Consider the following 13907-nt stretch of genomic DNA (forward strand, 5'->3'; position numbering starts at 1 on the left):
ACCATTAAGAATAAAAGGTTTTACATTGAATTCAGATTCCTGGAACTGTCAGTTTTCAATGAATCATAAAGAGACGTTATATTAGCCATAATACAATAATCCAATGTGATTCAGTGACTATTGGCTCAGAATTGATCATAATCCTGTCAGGGTTCACATGGTTCTTGGTCTCTTGCCTTGTCCAACGTCCTGTAGAACTGCAGCATATAAGAGATGACCGTAGCTTCAGGGGTGCATGTATTTACTTGTTCAGCTTTTTCAGTGCCTCTGTTGCACAATGCCATTGCAATGAATCACCCAATTCCTCCAAGTCAGTCAAGCATGCAGTCACACATAATCTATCATGAGAAACGGAGTATACTGCAGAGTGACTGCTCCCTGCTTACATAATGGGCCTTTATCCACCTGGAACCATCTATTGTTCTGGTCTGCCAGCTCCAAACCCAGATTAGGGTGTGGTACGGACTCGTTCCCACAGAGCTAGACAACATAATGTTGTTGGGGTGGGGTGGGGGGTGTTCTGAAAGTGTTTGACAGAGTAGTGAAACTGTTTCCTGGATTGAAAAAAAGGTCCCTCCTTTCAGGTGCATTTTTACTAAACTAAACTCTAGAGCTGAGAGAACACGCTGAGAGAAGTCTTTTACAGGTAAGATATTACTCCTATTACTTTTACAGGTAAGATATTACTCCTATTACTTTTACAGGTAAGATATTACTCCTATTACTTTTACAGGTAAGATATTACTCCTATTACTTTTACAGGTAAGATATTACTCCTATTACTTTTACAGGTAAGATATTACTCCTATTACTTTTACAGGCAAGATATTACTCCTATTAGTTTTACAGGTAAGATGTTACTTCTTTTCATGACCACTATGAGTATTACTGGAATAAGTAGAACTAGAGGTTATATACTGTAGGAGTTGTAAGGGTGCCAGTATTCCACCTACATTTGATCCCTTCCCATGATACTTTTTTAACACAAATCTTCTTTCCATTTGGTTCTCCCACGGTAACCATTGATATGATGACAATTTATAGATTCATTATTGGGCATATGTGAATCTATTAGTACAGTTTACATGTGAGACATCCGTTTGATTTGTGTCCGTTTCCCTGCAAATGAAAGTGGAAATGATTTTCTCTAGGTTTCCCCTCTCTAAACTGCTTATTTCACCGTTACTTAGTAATGTAATTAAAGAGCCAGGTTTCCTAATGAGCCGAGCAGAGTGAGCAGCCATCTTGTTATTGTTGAGAACATCTTTGAAATATTCCTTATTACACACAGGTTCTCAGGCGTTTCTCACATCTCCCATTCTAAACTGGCTGTTTAAAACCTGTGTGTGTCGTGAAGACATTGCTTTTGAAATTTGAAAAGTTCTCTACTGTATTTGAGAAAAACCTCTTGACACCGAGCAAGGCATGTCGTAACAAAGAGTGAAGGGTTTCAGAGGGACACGTACAGTAACTGTATTCTACAGTACGTTTTTGGATGGAATTGGATCAGATATGAATACAGATCCCCCTTGGCATTCCAGGGGGTCAACCACAAATGTATTTCTGCACAGCAGTCTAACTGAAAGGCTTAACCCTGCTAGTCTCTGTATTATAGAAATAAAGAGGTACATATCAGAACCACTCCAAAATGGCAGAGTCAGCCGAGGCCGTGGTAGCTAACCTGAGCAGCAAGAGGAATGTCACCATTGAGATCACCAATCTCACAAACAACTACTGTCTCATAAACCCAAAGTGAGTGCACACCTTACCAAACTATTGTTATTGTCACACTGTACATTCAAGGAAATGTTGAAAGCGTAACGTTGTGCGTGTGTCCTCACTAGGGTATTCCTGGAGAGTGGGGATACCTACAACCCTCCCCAGCCCACAGTGCGGCCCCTAAAGACCGAAGTCTGCACATTCAGCAAATCAAGCGCCAAGGCAACGGGCAGCTATGGCGTTCTGACCTATGACCTCTTTGAGAGGTCCCGGAACGACTACATCGAGACGGTGGCCCTCATGTTCGGTGTGCCCTGGGACTACAACATCTACAAAAACTGGTTCGCTGTGGGCATCTTCAACAAGGGCCGAGCTTGTGATGAGTCACTGTATAAAGAGATGTACTATGAAAAGAACCAGAAAGGTTTCATAAGAGAAGAAGCCAATGGCTCAGGGATCAGCTATGAAGGGAACTACCTGGACATCAAGGCCACCATGTCCCCCATGGGCAGGGCCATCATGAAGGTGGAGGTATGGGACAAGCTGTTCACTCCCAGCCAGCAGGCTCACTAAGGGGAACCTCCAGCCTCCACCCTCTCCACCAGCACTACAGTATACCTGTGCTGTGTTGTACCGCTCTAACCAATCCATCCACCAATAGATATTACTATTCTGCCGTACTGCTACTGTTTGTATGTTTTGTTGCTGACATGTCTGAATTTCCAGACATGACCTTTCAGTAAATCTGCTCAAGATCACAGTTTAGTTTGTTTATGAATCCAGGCAGAAGCGATATCTGCTCTTTTCTGTATAAGTCACTGTTCATCTCTCAGTAGCATCCTCTTTCAACTGGCATCTTCTCTAGAAATGTAAATCAAACAATGACTCACCGGAGGACGAGGGTGCATAGCTCTCTTAACAACACATGGCCAGGAGCTGTCTCTGTCTGTATCTACTTATGGCAATAATAGTCTTTGGAATAAATGTTGTTGTTTTGCTAAAGCTATTTGTGTATGATGAGTTTCTCTATTGATTAAGCCTGGAAATATTATGCAACACTGCCCATGAAGGAAAATTATTCTGGCCTTTAATGGATAGCTAATACTGATATGAAGTCTTCAACTTCTGAATAACATTATGCATTGCATACCATGCAGGTGATGTGCAGTGGTGGAAAAAGTACTCAATTGTCATACTTGAGTAAAAGTAAAGATTCCTTAATAGAAAATTACTTGAGTAAAAGTGAAAGTCACCCAGTAAAATACTAGAGTAAAAGTCTAAAATTGTTCGGTACATGGAATTGCTCAAATGTACTTAAGTATCGAAAGTAAAAGTATAAATAATTTCAAATTCCTTATTTTAAACAAACAATCTTCTTGTTTATTTATTGACGGACAGCCAGGGGCACACTCCAACACTCAGACATAATTTCCTAACAAAGCACTTGTGTTTAGTGAGTCTGCCAGATCAGAGGCAGTAGGGATGACCAGGGACGTTCTCTTGATAAGGGTGTGAATTGGACCATTTGTGACCCGATTCAGGAAACTAGGCGTATGTGTGCAGAAATGCCTTCTGGAACATGTCAACTTTTATGTGCCTTAATAACAAACTTGTATGCCATCTGTAAATATACAAATACAATTGTTAAGTTACGAGCCTAGTTGGTTTAGCCACAGAAACGTTTGCCTGTCTAAATGTAACAAGTACTTTTTGGTGTCAGGTAAAAAGTACATTATTTTCTTTAGGAATGTAGTGAAGTAAAAGAAAAAGTTGCCAAAAATATAAATAGTAAAGTAAAGTACAGATACCCCCCAAAAAAACGACATAAGTAGTACTTTAAAGCATGTTTTATTTTGCACCACTGGCTATGTGCAGTATGTAAGGCCATATTACATTTTCATCAAATCATTTATTCATATATTTTTTTTATACTTCAAGGGGACTTAAAATTCTGTATCAAATAGGCAATTATCCTTGGTGTGACCTTCTTAAAACAATTCCATATACTGTAGCTTAGTAGAACCCCCCCCCCCTGCTTAAACAGGGCTTAGTCTGTAGAGGGTACCTGTGATCAGCTAAACTATAGTGTATTTGTAGCAAGATGAGTGACTCCCAGAGTTGTAGTGAGTCAAGGGCCATGCCAGGCACACCCTATTCCACCACAGAATGTTTTCCTAAAATGTGTCAAGGCATAATGCACAGTTTGCATTATAGTAACCCTTGAGAAGCACAACCATGTCAATATTAAACCTCTATTGAAAGCAAATGTAGCATTTCAAAGGCTCTGCAGAGGAACAGTAGGCCTGCCGACTGCTTCGAGGGCCTGACGGAGGAGATGACAGCCAGTGAATAGGAAGTCTCTTCCCCCTAACAGCTATCATTCACTAAATATCAACACAGAGAAGAAACCCTTATCACTTCTACTTACAGTCTAATTCTAATTCCCGAGCCCTATAGGCTGAGGCATGGGTATTTCAGACTATCAACAATACTACACCAGTCCCACAATGGGAGTGACTTACACACATGGAGTACACACGTATTATGCAAATAGTACTGCTACGATTGGAGGGATGCAATCATTAACCTTGTGAAAATAAGTGTACTGCTGGGAGAGAATGCTGCAGAAGCTCTTAAATCACATCCCAGCCAGATGTTATTGCGTTTCTAACAGCAAATCCATTTACAATTCCAACTCTGCATTTCTAACTCTGTTTCCCCCACGCGGTAGATTCATTTCGCTTAAGCTGCGTTAACTGGTTACCGCCACAAAGAGGCCCTGATCAAAGGTTTCTCTTCCCGCTGTAGCATTTACATAATATAGAAGCATAAACTAGCTCTATTTAGGCTCAATCTCAGAAGCGTTGTTGAGTGGTGCATTGAAACAGAGACAGGCACAGCCGCCTATAACAGATGGGGCCACACCACGCGCAAAGCAGGGCTTTTTGTCTGTTACATCTTTGAAAGGGGATAAACTCCCTCACTCCTTTCACATTCTCCCTCTTTCAATCTCCCACATGTATTCACTCATACACCTGCATATACTTAAGCATGCTTTCATGTATTGTGTTTTGTGTGGGTGCGTGTGTGTGTGCGTGACTGCATTCGTGAGTCTGTTCGTTTGTGTGTGTGTGTGTGCGTGCTAGCGTGCGTGTGTGTGTGTGTGTGTGTGTGTGTGTGTGTGTGTGTGTGCGTGCGTGTGTGTGTGTGTGTGTGTGTGTGTGTGTGTGTGTGTGTGTGTGTGTGTGTGTGTGCGTGTGTGCGTGTGTATAGGCTCATACAATAGTAAGCTTGGCATTTAGTATATTTCCTCAAAAACAGCCAAGCACAACAACATACACATAAGCCAGTATCACAGCAGTCACTTGGTAGTCAGCTAGTTCCTGCTGATTTCCTGTACTTATACTCTTTGATTTGAAGAGAAGCAGTTGATTAGAGCTGAACATTCTCCTGTGTCTGGTGTTAAACATAATGCTGGCAAGATAATAATGCACCTTCATCTGCTAAAACATTCCATGGTCTGAACTAACGTTACCAATTTATTGTGTTTTCCCAGTGCTCGTATTACTGTGAAGTGCTGAGAGCCATCTTTATCTGTTTTCAAAGACTGCCACCTAGAGGCTGTCCAAGGTAATGACTCACACTGCTCTACTGTACAACAGAACGTTAGTGAGCATTTATCTAACTAATACTGGGCACAATATATAGAGGTACATCTAACTTGATGGTCAGCTGCCATTGAACAAACATGAGGAGAAAAGAGGAGGAGAAAGTTTTAAAAAATCCCAAATGTCAGCACAATGAACCAAAATCTCATGATAACAGATTTCAAAGGACACAATATCCTCCAGACAGCCTTCATCAGAGAGGAGGAGGACTGATGTCGTACTGAGAGTCAATGGGTTAGAGTTGAGAGATCAGCTCACCCAATGTCTCCTCCCTTCAGCAGCCTGCGGTCTTGATGTCCAGCCGGGCCTGGTACTCCTGGGAGCTGCGCTCTGTGTCTGCCCTGATCTGGGTCAGCCGGCTCTCTAGACCTGTCACCGACGCCTGTAGGCTCATCATCATGGCTCCATAGCAAGCTTCCATCTCCGCAAGGTTCCCCTCCATAGAGCCTTCTACAAGGGCAGGGCCACAGACACACAGTGAGAACTGAGCTGAACTCTGATTCTTCAATCCTTTTTGGTTAAGTCTGACTTGTACACTTTATTTCTGGAGGTCATTTAGCATTTTATTCTCCAAATAGATGTATGTCCAATCCCTACAGCAGACGAGTAAAGGGCAAGAGTTGTGATGTCTTGAGCTGAAGTGATCCTTGGAACTGTAAAAAATCATTTGTGGCTTGTTTTGAAACTCTTTAGGCCTATTTGTTCTGAGCATCATGACGCATGTTGCAATAGTAAATCATAGGGTCCAAATGGAGAGTCTTATAATGTGACAGGTAAATGAGAAACTAAAGTGCTTCTATCCAAGAAGTTCTAAGTCTGCCGTGCTGGGTGTGCCACCAAACCATGGAACTCTACATCGGTTGTGTTGGGAATGCCACTTTACTGCAGCCCCAGTTCCAGGTCTCTGGCAGTGGACTGGCCGCTCTTCAGCTCTACACTCGGGGTCTGCAGGACCTCAGTACTGGAGCTCACCTCCCGCTGCACCACTTCAGCCTGAGGGAACCAACACACACAGGTCAAAATCATTAACTCATGAATAAACATTTCATCAGTATAAGACATATATAAAATATATGATATGAAAACGTAATAATAAAAATCATCAATACTGTTATTTCTTGAACAGAAAAAATCATCTTGAAATGTTATGTATTCAGGTCCCTGTAGTCATACACAATGGTGGCGTCCCAAATGCACACTAATTCCCTACATCGTACAGGAATAGGGTGCAATTTGGGATGTAATCTATGTCTGTGTGTTTGTCCCCTTGCCTTGTTCTTGAACCAGGCCCCGGTCTCTCTACGGCTCTTTGACACCAATCCCTGGTTCTGATCTCAGTGATGACAGTGTTCAAGTCCTAGACCGGGGCCGCATCCACCTCCACCTGCACCTGACCACTCATCGGGGCACGGAACCACATGGTCTTCTAGGAAACAACAACAACATCAACAACAACATTACAGTAGTATCAGCATAGGAATTGGCAAGACAGCACAGACAGATCTGGGAACAGGCTAACCTACAGTACTAAGAGATCTACCTTCTTATGGTTCTTCTTGAAGTAAACCACCTCCTCCTTCAGGTCCTCCAGCTGCATCTCCAGGTTGCTCCTGGCCAAGGACATCTCCCCCAGCATCCTCTTCAGCCCCCACAATGTCAGCCTCAACAGATTGGCGTGAATGGAGAATGTGGCCCTGATGACTTCAGAGAGCGCAAGAAGCATGGTCTCTGGTAGGAGATGCACTGCATGTGGTGTGCAGTTGTGGTCTCTGTGAAACACTGTTATTAATGGGCATGTGGAATGTGCTGACTGGGGTCTGCCTTGAGCCATCTCTCAATTGTCATGTTCACGATCACAGGGTCTCTCTCTCTCTCTGTCTCTCACACACACACACACACACACACACACACACACACACACACACACACACACACACACTCACACACACACACACACACACACACACACACACACACACACACACACACACACACACACACACACACACACACACACACACACACACTCTCTCTCTCTCTCTCTCTCTCTCTCTCTATCAGACATACACTCTGACCCTGCTGGGAGTATCTTTGTTTTTCCAGAGTCCATCTATGAAATAAAAACAAATCTGTTTCCCTTTGGTTGCTATGTGTTCTGTTAACTTGTCATATTGGGGATGAATAACATCTCTCTCTCTCGGCTTTCCACTGCCCTCCCTTATTGCAAGGCCAATACAATACATTTCACAATTACTAATTAGTGGCTTGTGTAGGCTATTTACTGAATTACATTTAAACATTGACACACAATCTGCATGTAACTAAGCAAAAAGGTTATATTGAATGGTTTGTATTTCCATAGCCCTCTCATCCTCACATTGGCTAAATGATGAACGCCAGCGCTCTGTCTGGGACTGATCCTCTGACAGCAAGACAGACCAATACACACCACTTCCCATCCCATCTCTGTTCTGTGCATTGGCTTTTCCTTCTCTTAACCCCCCGACCTAACCCACCCACTGGGCACACACTGGTTGAATCAATGTTGTTTCCAGGTCATTTCAATGAAATGACGTTGAACCAATATGGAATAGATGTTGAATTGACATCTGTGCCCAGTGGGCATGCTCTGCCACTCAGTCCTATCTGTCAGCTAGTCAGCCCATCTGCAGGATGTCCTCTAGCTCTTTCACTCACAAACATGCCACCCCCTCCCCTTCTCTCACCCCTTCCTCCAACTCTTGTATGTCCAGACGTGCAAACAAGAATGATAGGGTCATAGGTTTACACTACTTAGTGGAGGCTGCTGAGGGGAGGACGGCTCATAATAATGGCTGGAGTGGAGTCAATGGAATAGAATCAACCACATGGAAACCACATTGTTAATGTGTTTGGTACCATTCCATTGACACCATTCCAGCCAATATTATGAGCCATCCTCCCCTCAGTAGCCTCCACTGACACTACTGTACAACTGCAAACCGCAGTAACTGCACATTTGGTCAAAATTGAGTTAAGACCGAAATCAGGTTTTGTAGTATCTGTTTTATCTTGTGTCCCCTGGTTCAATTATCTTTAGTTTCAGAGAAAATACTATGGAGTGTCACATTTACAGTAACTACAAAATAAGTAGTAAAGTAAAAACCAAGGCAAACAGCAGTAACTTAAATTACTAAGTGAAGTTACTGCACTCTGGGTTTGTTCCACTGTGTTTTGACTGCAGTTACTGAAATTTGGCCATTCTATCGAGTTCAGGCCATCCCGATCATGACTCACACACACCATGAGACAACCAGTGATCCAGTTGTTACCAGAATAGACAGGGCACAATCCCACAGACCAATTATGGCTGAACTCGCATTGAAATGCAAATACCCAGATAATGTATACATCGTTTGTGATCTTGTACCTACCTATTTAGTCACAGATTTAGTTCCCTAATGCAATTGGTAACCTTAATGTCATCACTTGCATATTGCATCAAAACACATTGTTGGATCTGTTTGGATATGTTTACAGACTAAGCTTCTTCTGCCTTTCGGTTATCCCACCAATGTGAAATTAAAGGATTGGAAAAGCATGAAGGATTGGAAAAGCATGAATGAATCCAAGTATATGTCAGAAATGACTGGTGTTACGTAAGTGAAAGGGTCCACAGAGGGGGGTGTACACCATATTGATGAGAAGACTAATGACAAGCCAGCTTGCTTGTCAAAATATTCGTAAGTAACTTCGTATTTTTTTTTTTTTTAGAAAGATGCGCTTCGAATGGGCATGGTCTAATTGAATCAACAATTAAAATATACCTATGTGAGTTGAGCTTTCTTAATGACACATCAAATCTATTGTTGTTTTGGGTTGTTTATCAAAGTCAGCTGGCTAACTTATTGATCCTGCTTTGTAGCATAACCCTCTGGTCCTTTCCCAGGGAGGGAAGCAGGGAGAAGAGACGAGAACAGCCGCCAGTGACGTGTCAGCCTATGTCAGCAGTAGATCTAGGAAACGATGAGGCCGGGAGAGGTCTCTTCTATGTCACTTGACTTGAATCACTTCACTTTTTAATCTGCACGTTGAGACGTCTCACAACATTATTTGAACAATGTTGTCGATCTTCAAAACAGTGTACACAAGGCACAGAACTTTGTGGCCTTTTGCATAACAGCAAATGTATTTTCAAAATGTAGATGCTTTCTTAAAACAGCAAATACATGCATCAAAACTGTAATGATAATACAATATCAAAGGAACACGACTGCCTGCAAAAAGAATAACACAACCATGCCTCTTGGGTCAAGCTGAAAGAAACAGAAAGTCACTTAGCCTCCAGAACAGCCTGAATTCTTCGGGGCATAGATTCTACAATGTGTTGGAAACATTTGTTGCTAAATAGGTATCAAGGGACCTAATGTGTGCCAGGAAAACATTTCCCACACCAGTACACCACCGCCAGCAGGCAGGATGAGTCCATGGACTCATGTTGCAAACGCCAAATCCTGACTCTGCCATCAGCATGACGCAACAGGAACCGGGATTCATCAGACCAGGCGATGTTTTTCCACTTCCATTTGTCCAGTGTAGGTGATCGCCTGCCCACTCAAGTTGCTTCTTCTTGTTTTTAGCTGATAGGTGTGGAACTCTGTGTGGTCATCTGCTGCAGTAGCCCATCCGGGACAAGGATTGTCGAGTTGTATGTTCCGAGATGCCGTTCTGCACACCACTGTTCTGTTGTACTGCCCCCTTATTTGTCTGTTTGTGGCCTGTTAGCTTGTATGATTATTGCCATTCTCCTTTAAACTCTCTCATCAGCGAGTTGTTTTGAGCCACAGGACTGCCGCTGACTAGATGTTTTGTCACGTTCTGACCTTAGTTCTTTTGTTATGTCTTTGTTTTAGTATGGTCAGGGCGTGAGTTGGGTGGGTAGTTTATGTTCTTTTTTCTATGATTTGGTAGCTCTGTGTTTGGCCTGGTACGGTTCTCAATCAGAGGTAGCTGTCAATCGTTGTCCCTGATTGAGAACCGTACTTAGGCAGCCTGTTTTCACCCTTGAGTTGTGGGTGATTATTTTCTGTTTAGTGTGGTTTGCACCTGATGGAGCTGTTTCGGTTGTGTTTTTTGTTTCTTTGTTTGATAGTGTTCAGTTTAAATAAATAACATGAACAAGTACCACGCTTTGGTCCTCACCTTCTTCCACCGACGACCGTTACATGTCTTTTGTTTGTTGCACCATTCTCAGTAAATCCTTGACACTGTCGTGCGTGAAAAGCCCAGGAGGGCGACCGTTTCTGACATACTGGATCCGGCGCACCTGACACCGACATCACACCACGCTCAAAGTCGCTTAGTCGTTTTTCCCACTATAACATTCAATCAAACTAAATGCCTCGAAGCCTGTCTGCCTGCTTTATATACTGTAGTTAGCCATGGCCACTTGACTCACTGTCTGTAGGAGCGATCCATTTGTGTGAACTCAAAAAGCCAGCGAAAAGCTTGTTGAATTCCCAATGTGTTATCACGAAGCATAACCGATAGAAAAACCATGTCTGGTTTTTGGTTTTGCTGTCAGCTAAATGTGCTATTATCACTGCACATTTAACCATTTAAAACCAGAACAATTAATGGGAATACAATGACAGATACTTTGTTTATTTCTACAACAGCTTAATGTGTTATCAATGAGCTTCATCTAATAGCACAATCAAATGACCTGGATTGCAGTTAATATTATATTAAAAGTACATGGTGCAAGTGACCAATGGCGTTGGAGATTCTGGGCAGATTATTATCGCATCGTTTGATCTTGAACTTGCACTTGCACTCTTTCTATGATTACATTAGAAGACACTTTATAGTTGAAGTCGCTCAAAATGTGTCTATGGATGTGTTACTCATTTTAAGGTTGAATAAATATCATCATATTAGTCTGTAAGCTAGCCTTAACTTTAGGCTATTTACTATATTGCAAAACTGATATTGAATTGTGGTTGGTGGTCGACACAACCAAATATCAACATAGAGATGTATCTTCTGCTTGGATAGTTCCACCTGTGCCGTTGATTTTTTTCTCATTTTGTCTGTCATAGTTGAAGTGTACTTATGATGAAAATTACAGTTCTCTCTCATCTCTTTTAAGTGGGAGAACTTGCACAATTGGTGGCTGACTAAATACTTTTTTGCCCCACTGTAAGTGTGCCTTGAATTCTAAATAAATCACAGACAGTGTCACCAGCAAAGCACCCCCACACCGTCACACCTCCTCCTCCATGCTTCACGATGGGAACCACACATGCAGAGATCATCCGCTCACCTACTCTGCATCTCACAAAGACACAGCGGTTGGAAACAAAAATCTCAAATTTGGAATCATCAGACGAATGGACAGATTTCCACCGGTCTAATGTCCATTGCTTGTGTTTCATGGACCAAGCACGTCTCTTCTCATTATTGGTGTCCTTTAGTAGTGGTTTCTTTGCAGTAATTTTAGCATGAAGGCATGATTCACACAGTCTCCTCTGAACAGTTGATGTTGAGATGTGTCTGTTGAACTCTGTGAAGCATTTATTTGGGCTGCAATCTGAGATTTTCCAGAATTTTTCCGGATTGACTGACCTTCATGTCTTAAAGTAATGATGGACTGTTATTTTCTATGTTTATTTGAGCTGTTCTTGCAATAATATGAACTTGGTCTTTAGCCAAATTGTGCTATCGTCTCTGTTTCATCCATACCTTGTCATAACACAACTGATTGGCTCAAACACATTAAGAAGGAAAGAAATTTGACATATTAACTTTTAACAAGGCACACCTGTGAATTGAAATGCATTCCAGGTGACTACTTCATGAAGCTTCCTGTGGTTTACCGCAAAGTGGTAGGCCACATCGGGACCGCCGAATGCTGTCTGTCCTCTGTTGCAACACTCACTACCAAGTTCCAAACTGCCTCTGGAAGCAACATCAGCACATTAAATGGGTTTCCATGGCCAAGCAGCCCCACACAAGCCTAAGATCACCATGCTCAATGCCAAGCAGTGGCTGGTGGGGTGTAATACTCGCCCCCATTGGACTCTGGAGCAGTGGAAATGCGTTCTCTGGAGTGATGAATCACACTTCACCATCTGACAGTCTGACGGACGCATCTGGGTTTTGCGGATACAAGGACAACACTACCTGTCTAAATGCATAGCGCCAACTGTAAAGTTTGGTGGAGGAGGAACAATGGTCTGGGACTGTTTTTCATGGTTCGGGCTACAATAACATTCTAGACGATTCTGTGCTTCCAACTTTGTGGCAACAGTTTGGGGAAGGCCATTTCCTGTTTCAGCATGACAATGCCCCTGTGCACAAAGCGAGGTCCAGAAATGGTTTGTTTCGAGATCGGTGTGGAAGAACTTGACTGGTTTGCACAGAGCCCTGACCTCAAACCCATCAAACATCTTTGGGATGAATTGTACAGCCGGCTGCGAGTCAGGCCTAATCTCCCAACATCAGTGCCCGACCTCACTAATGCTCTTGTGGCGGAAGCAAGTCCTCGCAGCAATGTTTCAGCATCTAGTGGAAAGTCTTCCCCCTTTGCTGTTCTAGCAGCAAAGGGAGGACAACTCTATATTCATGCCCATGATTTTGGAAGGAGGTGTTCGACAAGCAGGTGTCCACATACATTTGGTCATGTAGTGTATGTAGACACCGGTTCAGTGCTGGAGATGATGAAAGTTATGTTGAAAAGAAGAGGAATTGCCCTTTAACATCATGCTGTTATTGTTTATGCATGTAGATTCATCTCATATCAAGTGTTTGTTTTTGCTGTTATATGATCAAAAAATACACAATAAGATATCTATATGAAGAGCACTGTGTTAAAGGTACAGTTGGTTTGATTATGTGGTTTTGAAGAATAAAGAAACAAAAGGTTTTGGAAAATGTTGTCCTGACTCCCTCTAGCAGATGAGTTGCTCCCAGAGTCTCTAGAATCCACAAATGCAAGCTCTGTTATGATATAAGACATCTTCACTGGAGTGCTGACAACTCAGCGGTTTGGATTGGTTATTCTGGAGTGTTGACAACTCAGCGGTTTGGATTGGTTATTCTGGAGTGTTGACAACTCAGCGGTTTGGATTGGTTATTCTGGAGTGTTGACAACTCAGCGGTTTGGATTGGTTATTCTGGAGTGTTGACAACTCAGCGGTTTGGATTGGTTATTCTGGAGTGTTGACAACTCAGCGGTTTGGATTGGTTATTCTGGAGTGTTGTTATTGATTGATCTGTGACGCCATGATGGAGCAGGTAAAATGTATTTGGGTTTCTGGGCTGCTGGCAGTGCAGCGATAGGGGCCATCCAGAAGATCTCCCCCATGCTTGTGGCAGCATCCACATTAGGGGTTAATGCGTTTCAAAGGGTTTCAGTCTTTGATGTTAAATGACATTTGCAACTTATTTTTTTACATGATTTCTTTTTTAAGAAATGTGCCAATTAAAACTAAATCAGATGAATGTAAGTGTCAATATGTCTCAATCATGTTGAACATC

General features: G+C 42.5%; 1 protein-coding gene across 1 annotated transcript; it reads left to right on the top strand.

The window, feature by feature from the left end:
• Window positions 1-491: 491 nt before the first annotated feature.
• Window positions 492-2725, top strand: LOC112258674 (DELTA-stichotoxin-Hcr4a). Its single transcript, XM_042327411.1, has 3 exons — window positions 492-646; window positions 1616-1752; window positions 1845-2725. Exons 2-3 carry the CDS (start codon window positions 1649-1651, stop codon window positions 2290-2292), a joined length of 552 nt encoding a protein of 183 aa, XP_042183345.1. The 5' UTR covers window positions 492-646; window positions 1616-1648; the 3' UTR covers window positions 2293-2725.
• Window positions 2726-13907: the final 11182 nt, after the last annotated feature.

Source organism: Oncorhynchus tshawytscha, linkage group LG09, assembly GCF_018296145.1.
Source record: "Oncorhynchus tshawytscha isolate Ot180627B linkage group LG09, Otsh_v2.0, whole genome shotgun sequence".
NCBI classification, from domain to species: domain Eukaryota; kingdom Metazoa; phylum Chordata; class Actinopteri; order Salmoniformes; family Salmonidae; genus Oncorhynchus; species Oncorhynchus tshawytscha.

Excerpts from the sequence above, each read along its gene's own strand:
- LOC112258674 (XM_042327411.1), top strand. The coding sequence starts at position 1,649 with ATGGCAGAGTCAGCCGAGGCCGTGGTAGCTAACCTGAGCAGCAAGAGG. Across the intron at positions 1,753-1,844 it reads TACTGTCTCATAAACCCAAA|GGTATTCCTGGAGAGTGGGG; the intron begins GTGAGTGCACAC and ends TGTCCTCACTAG.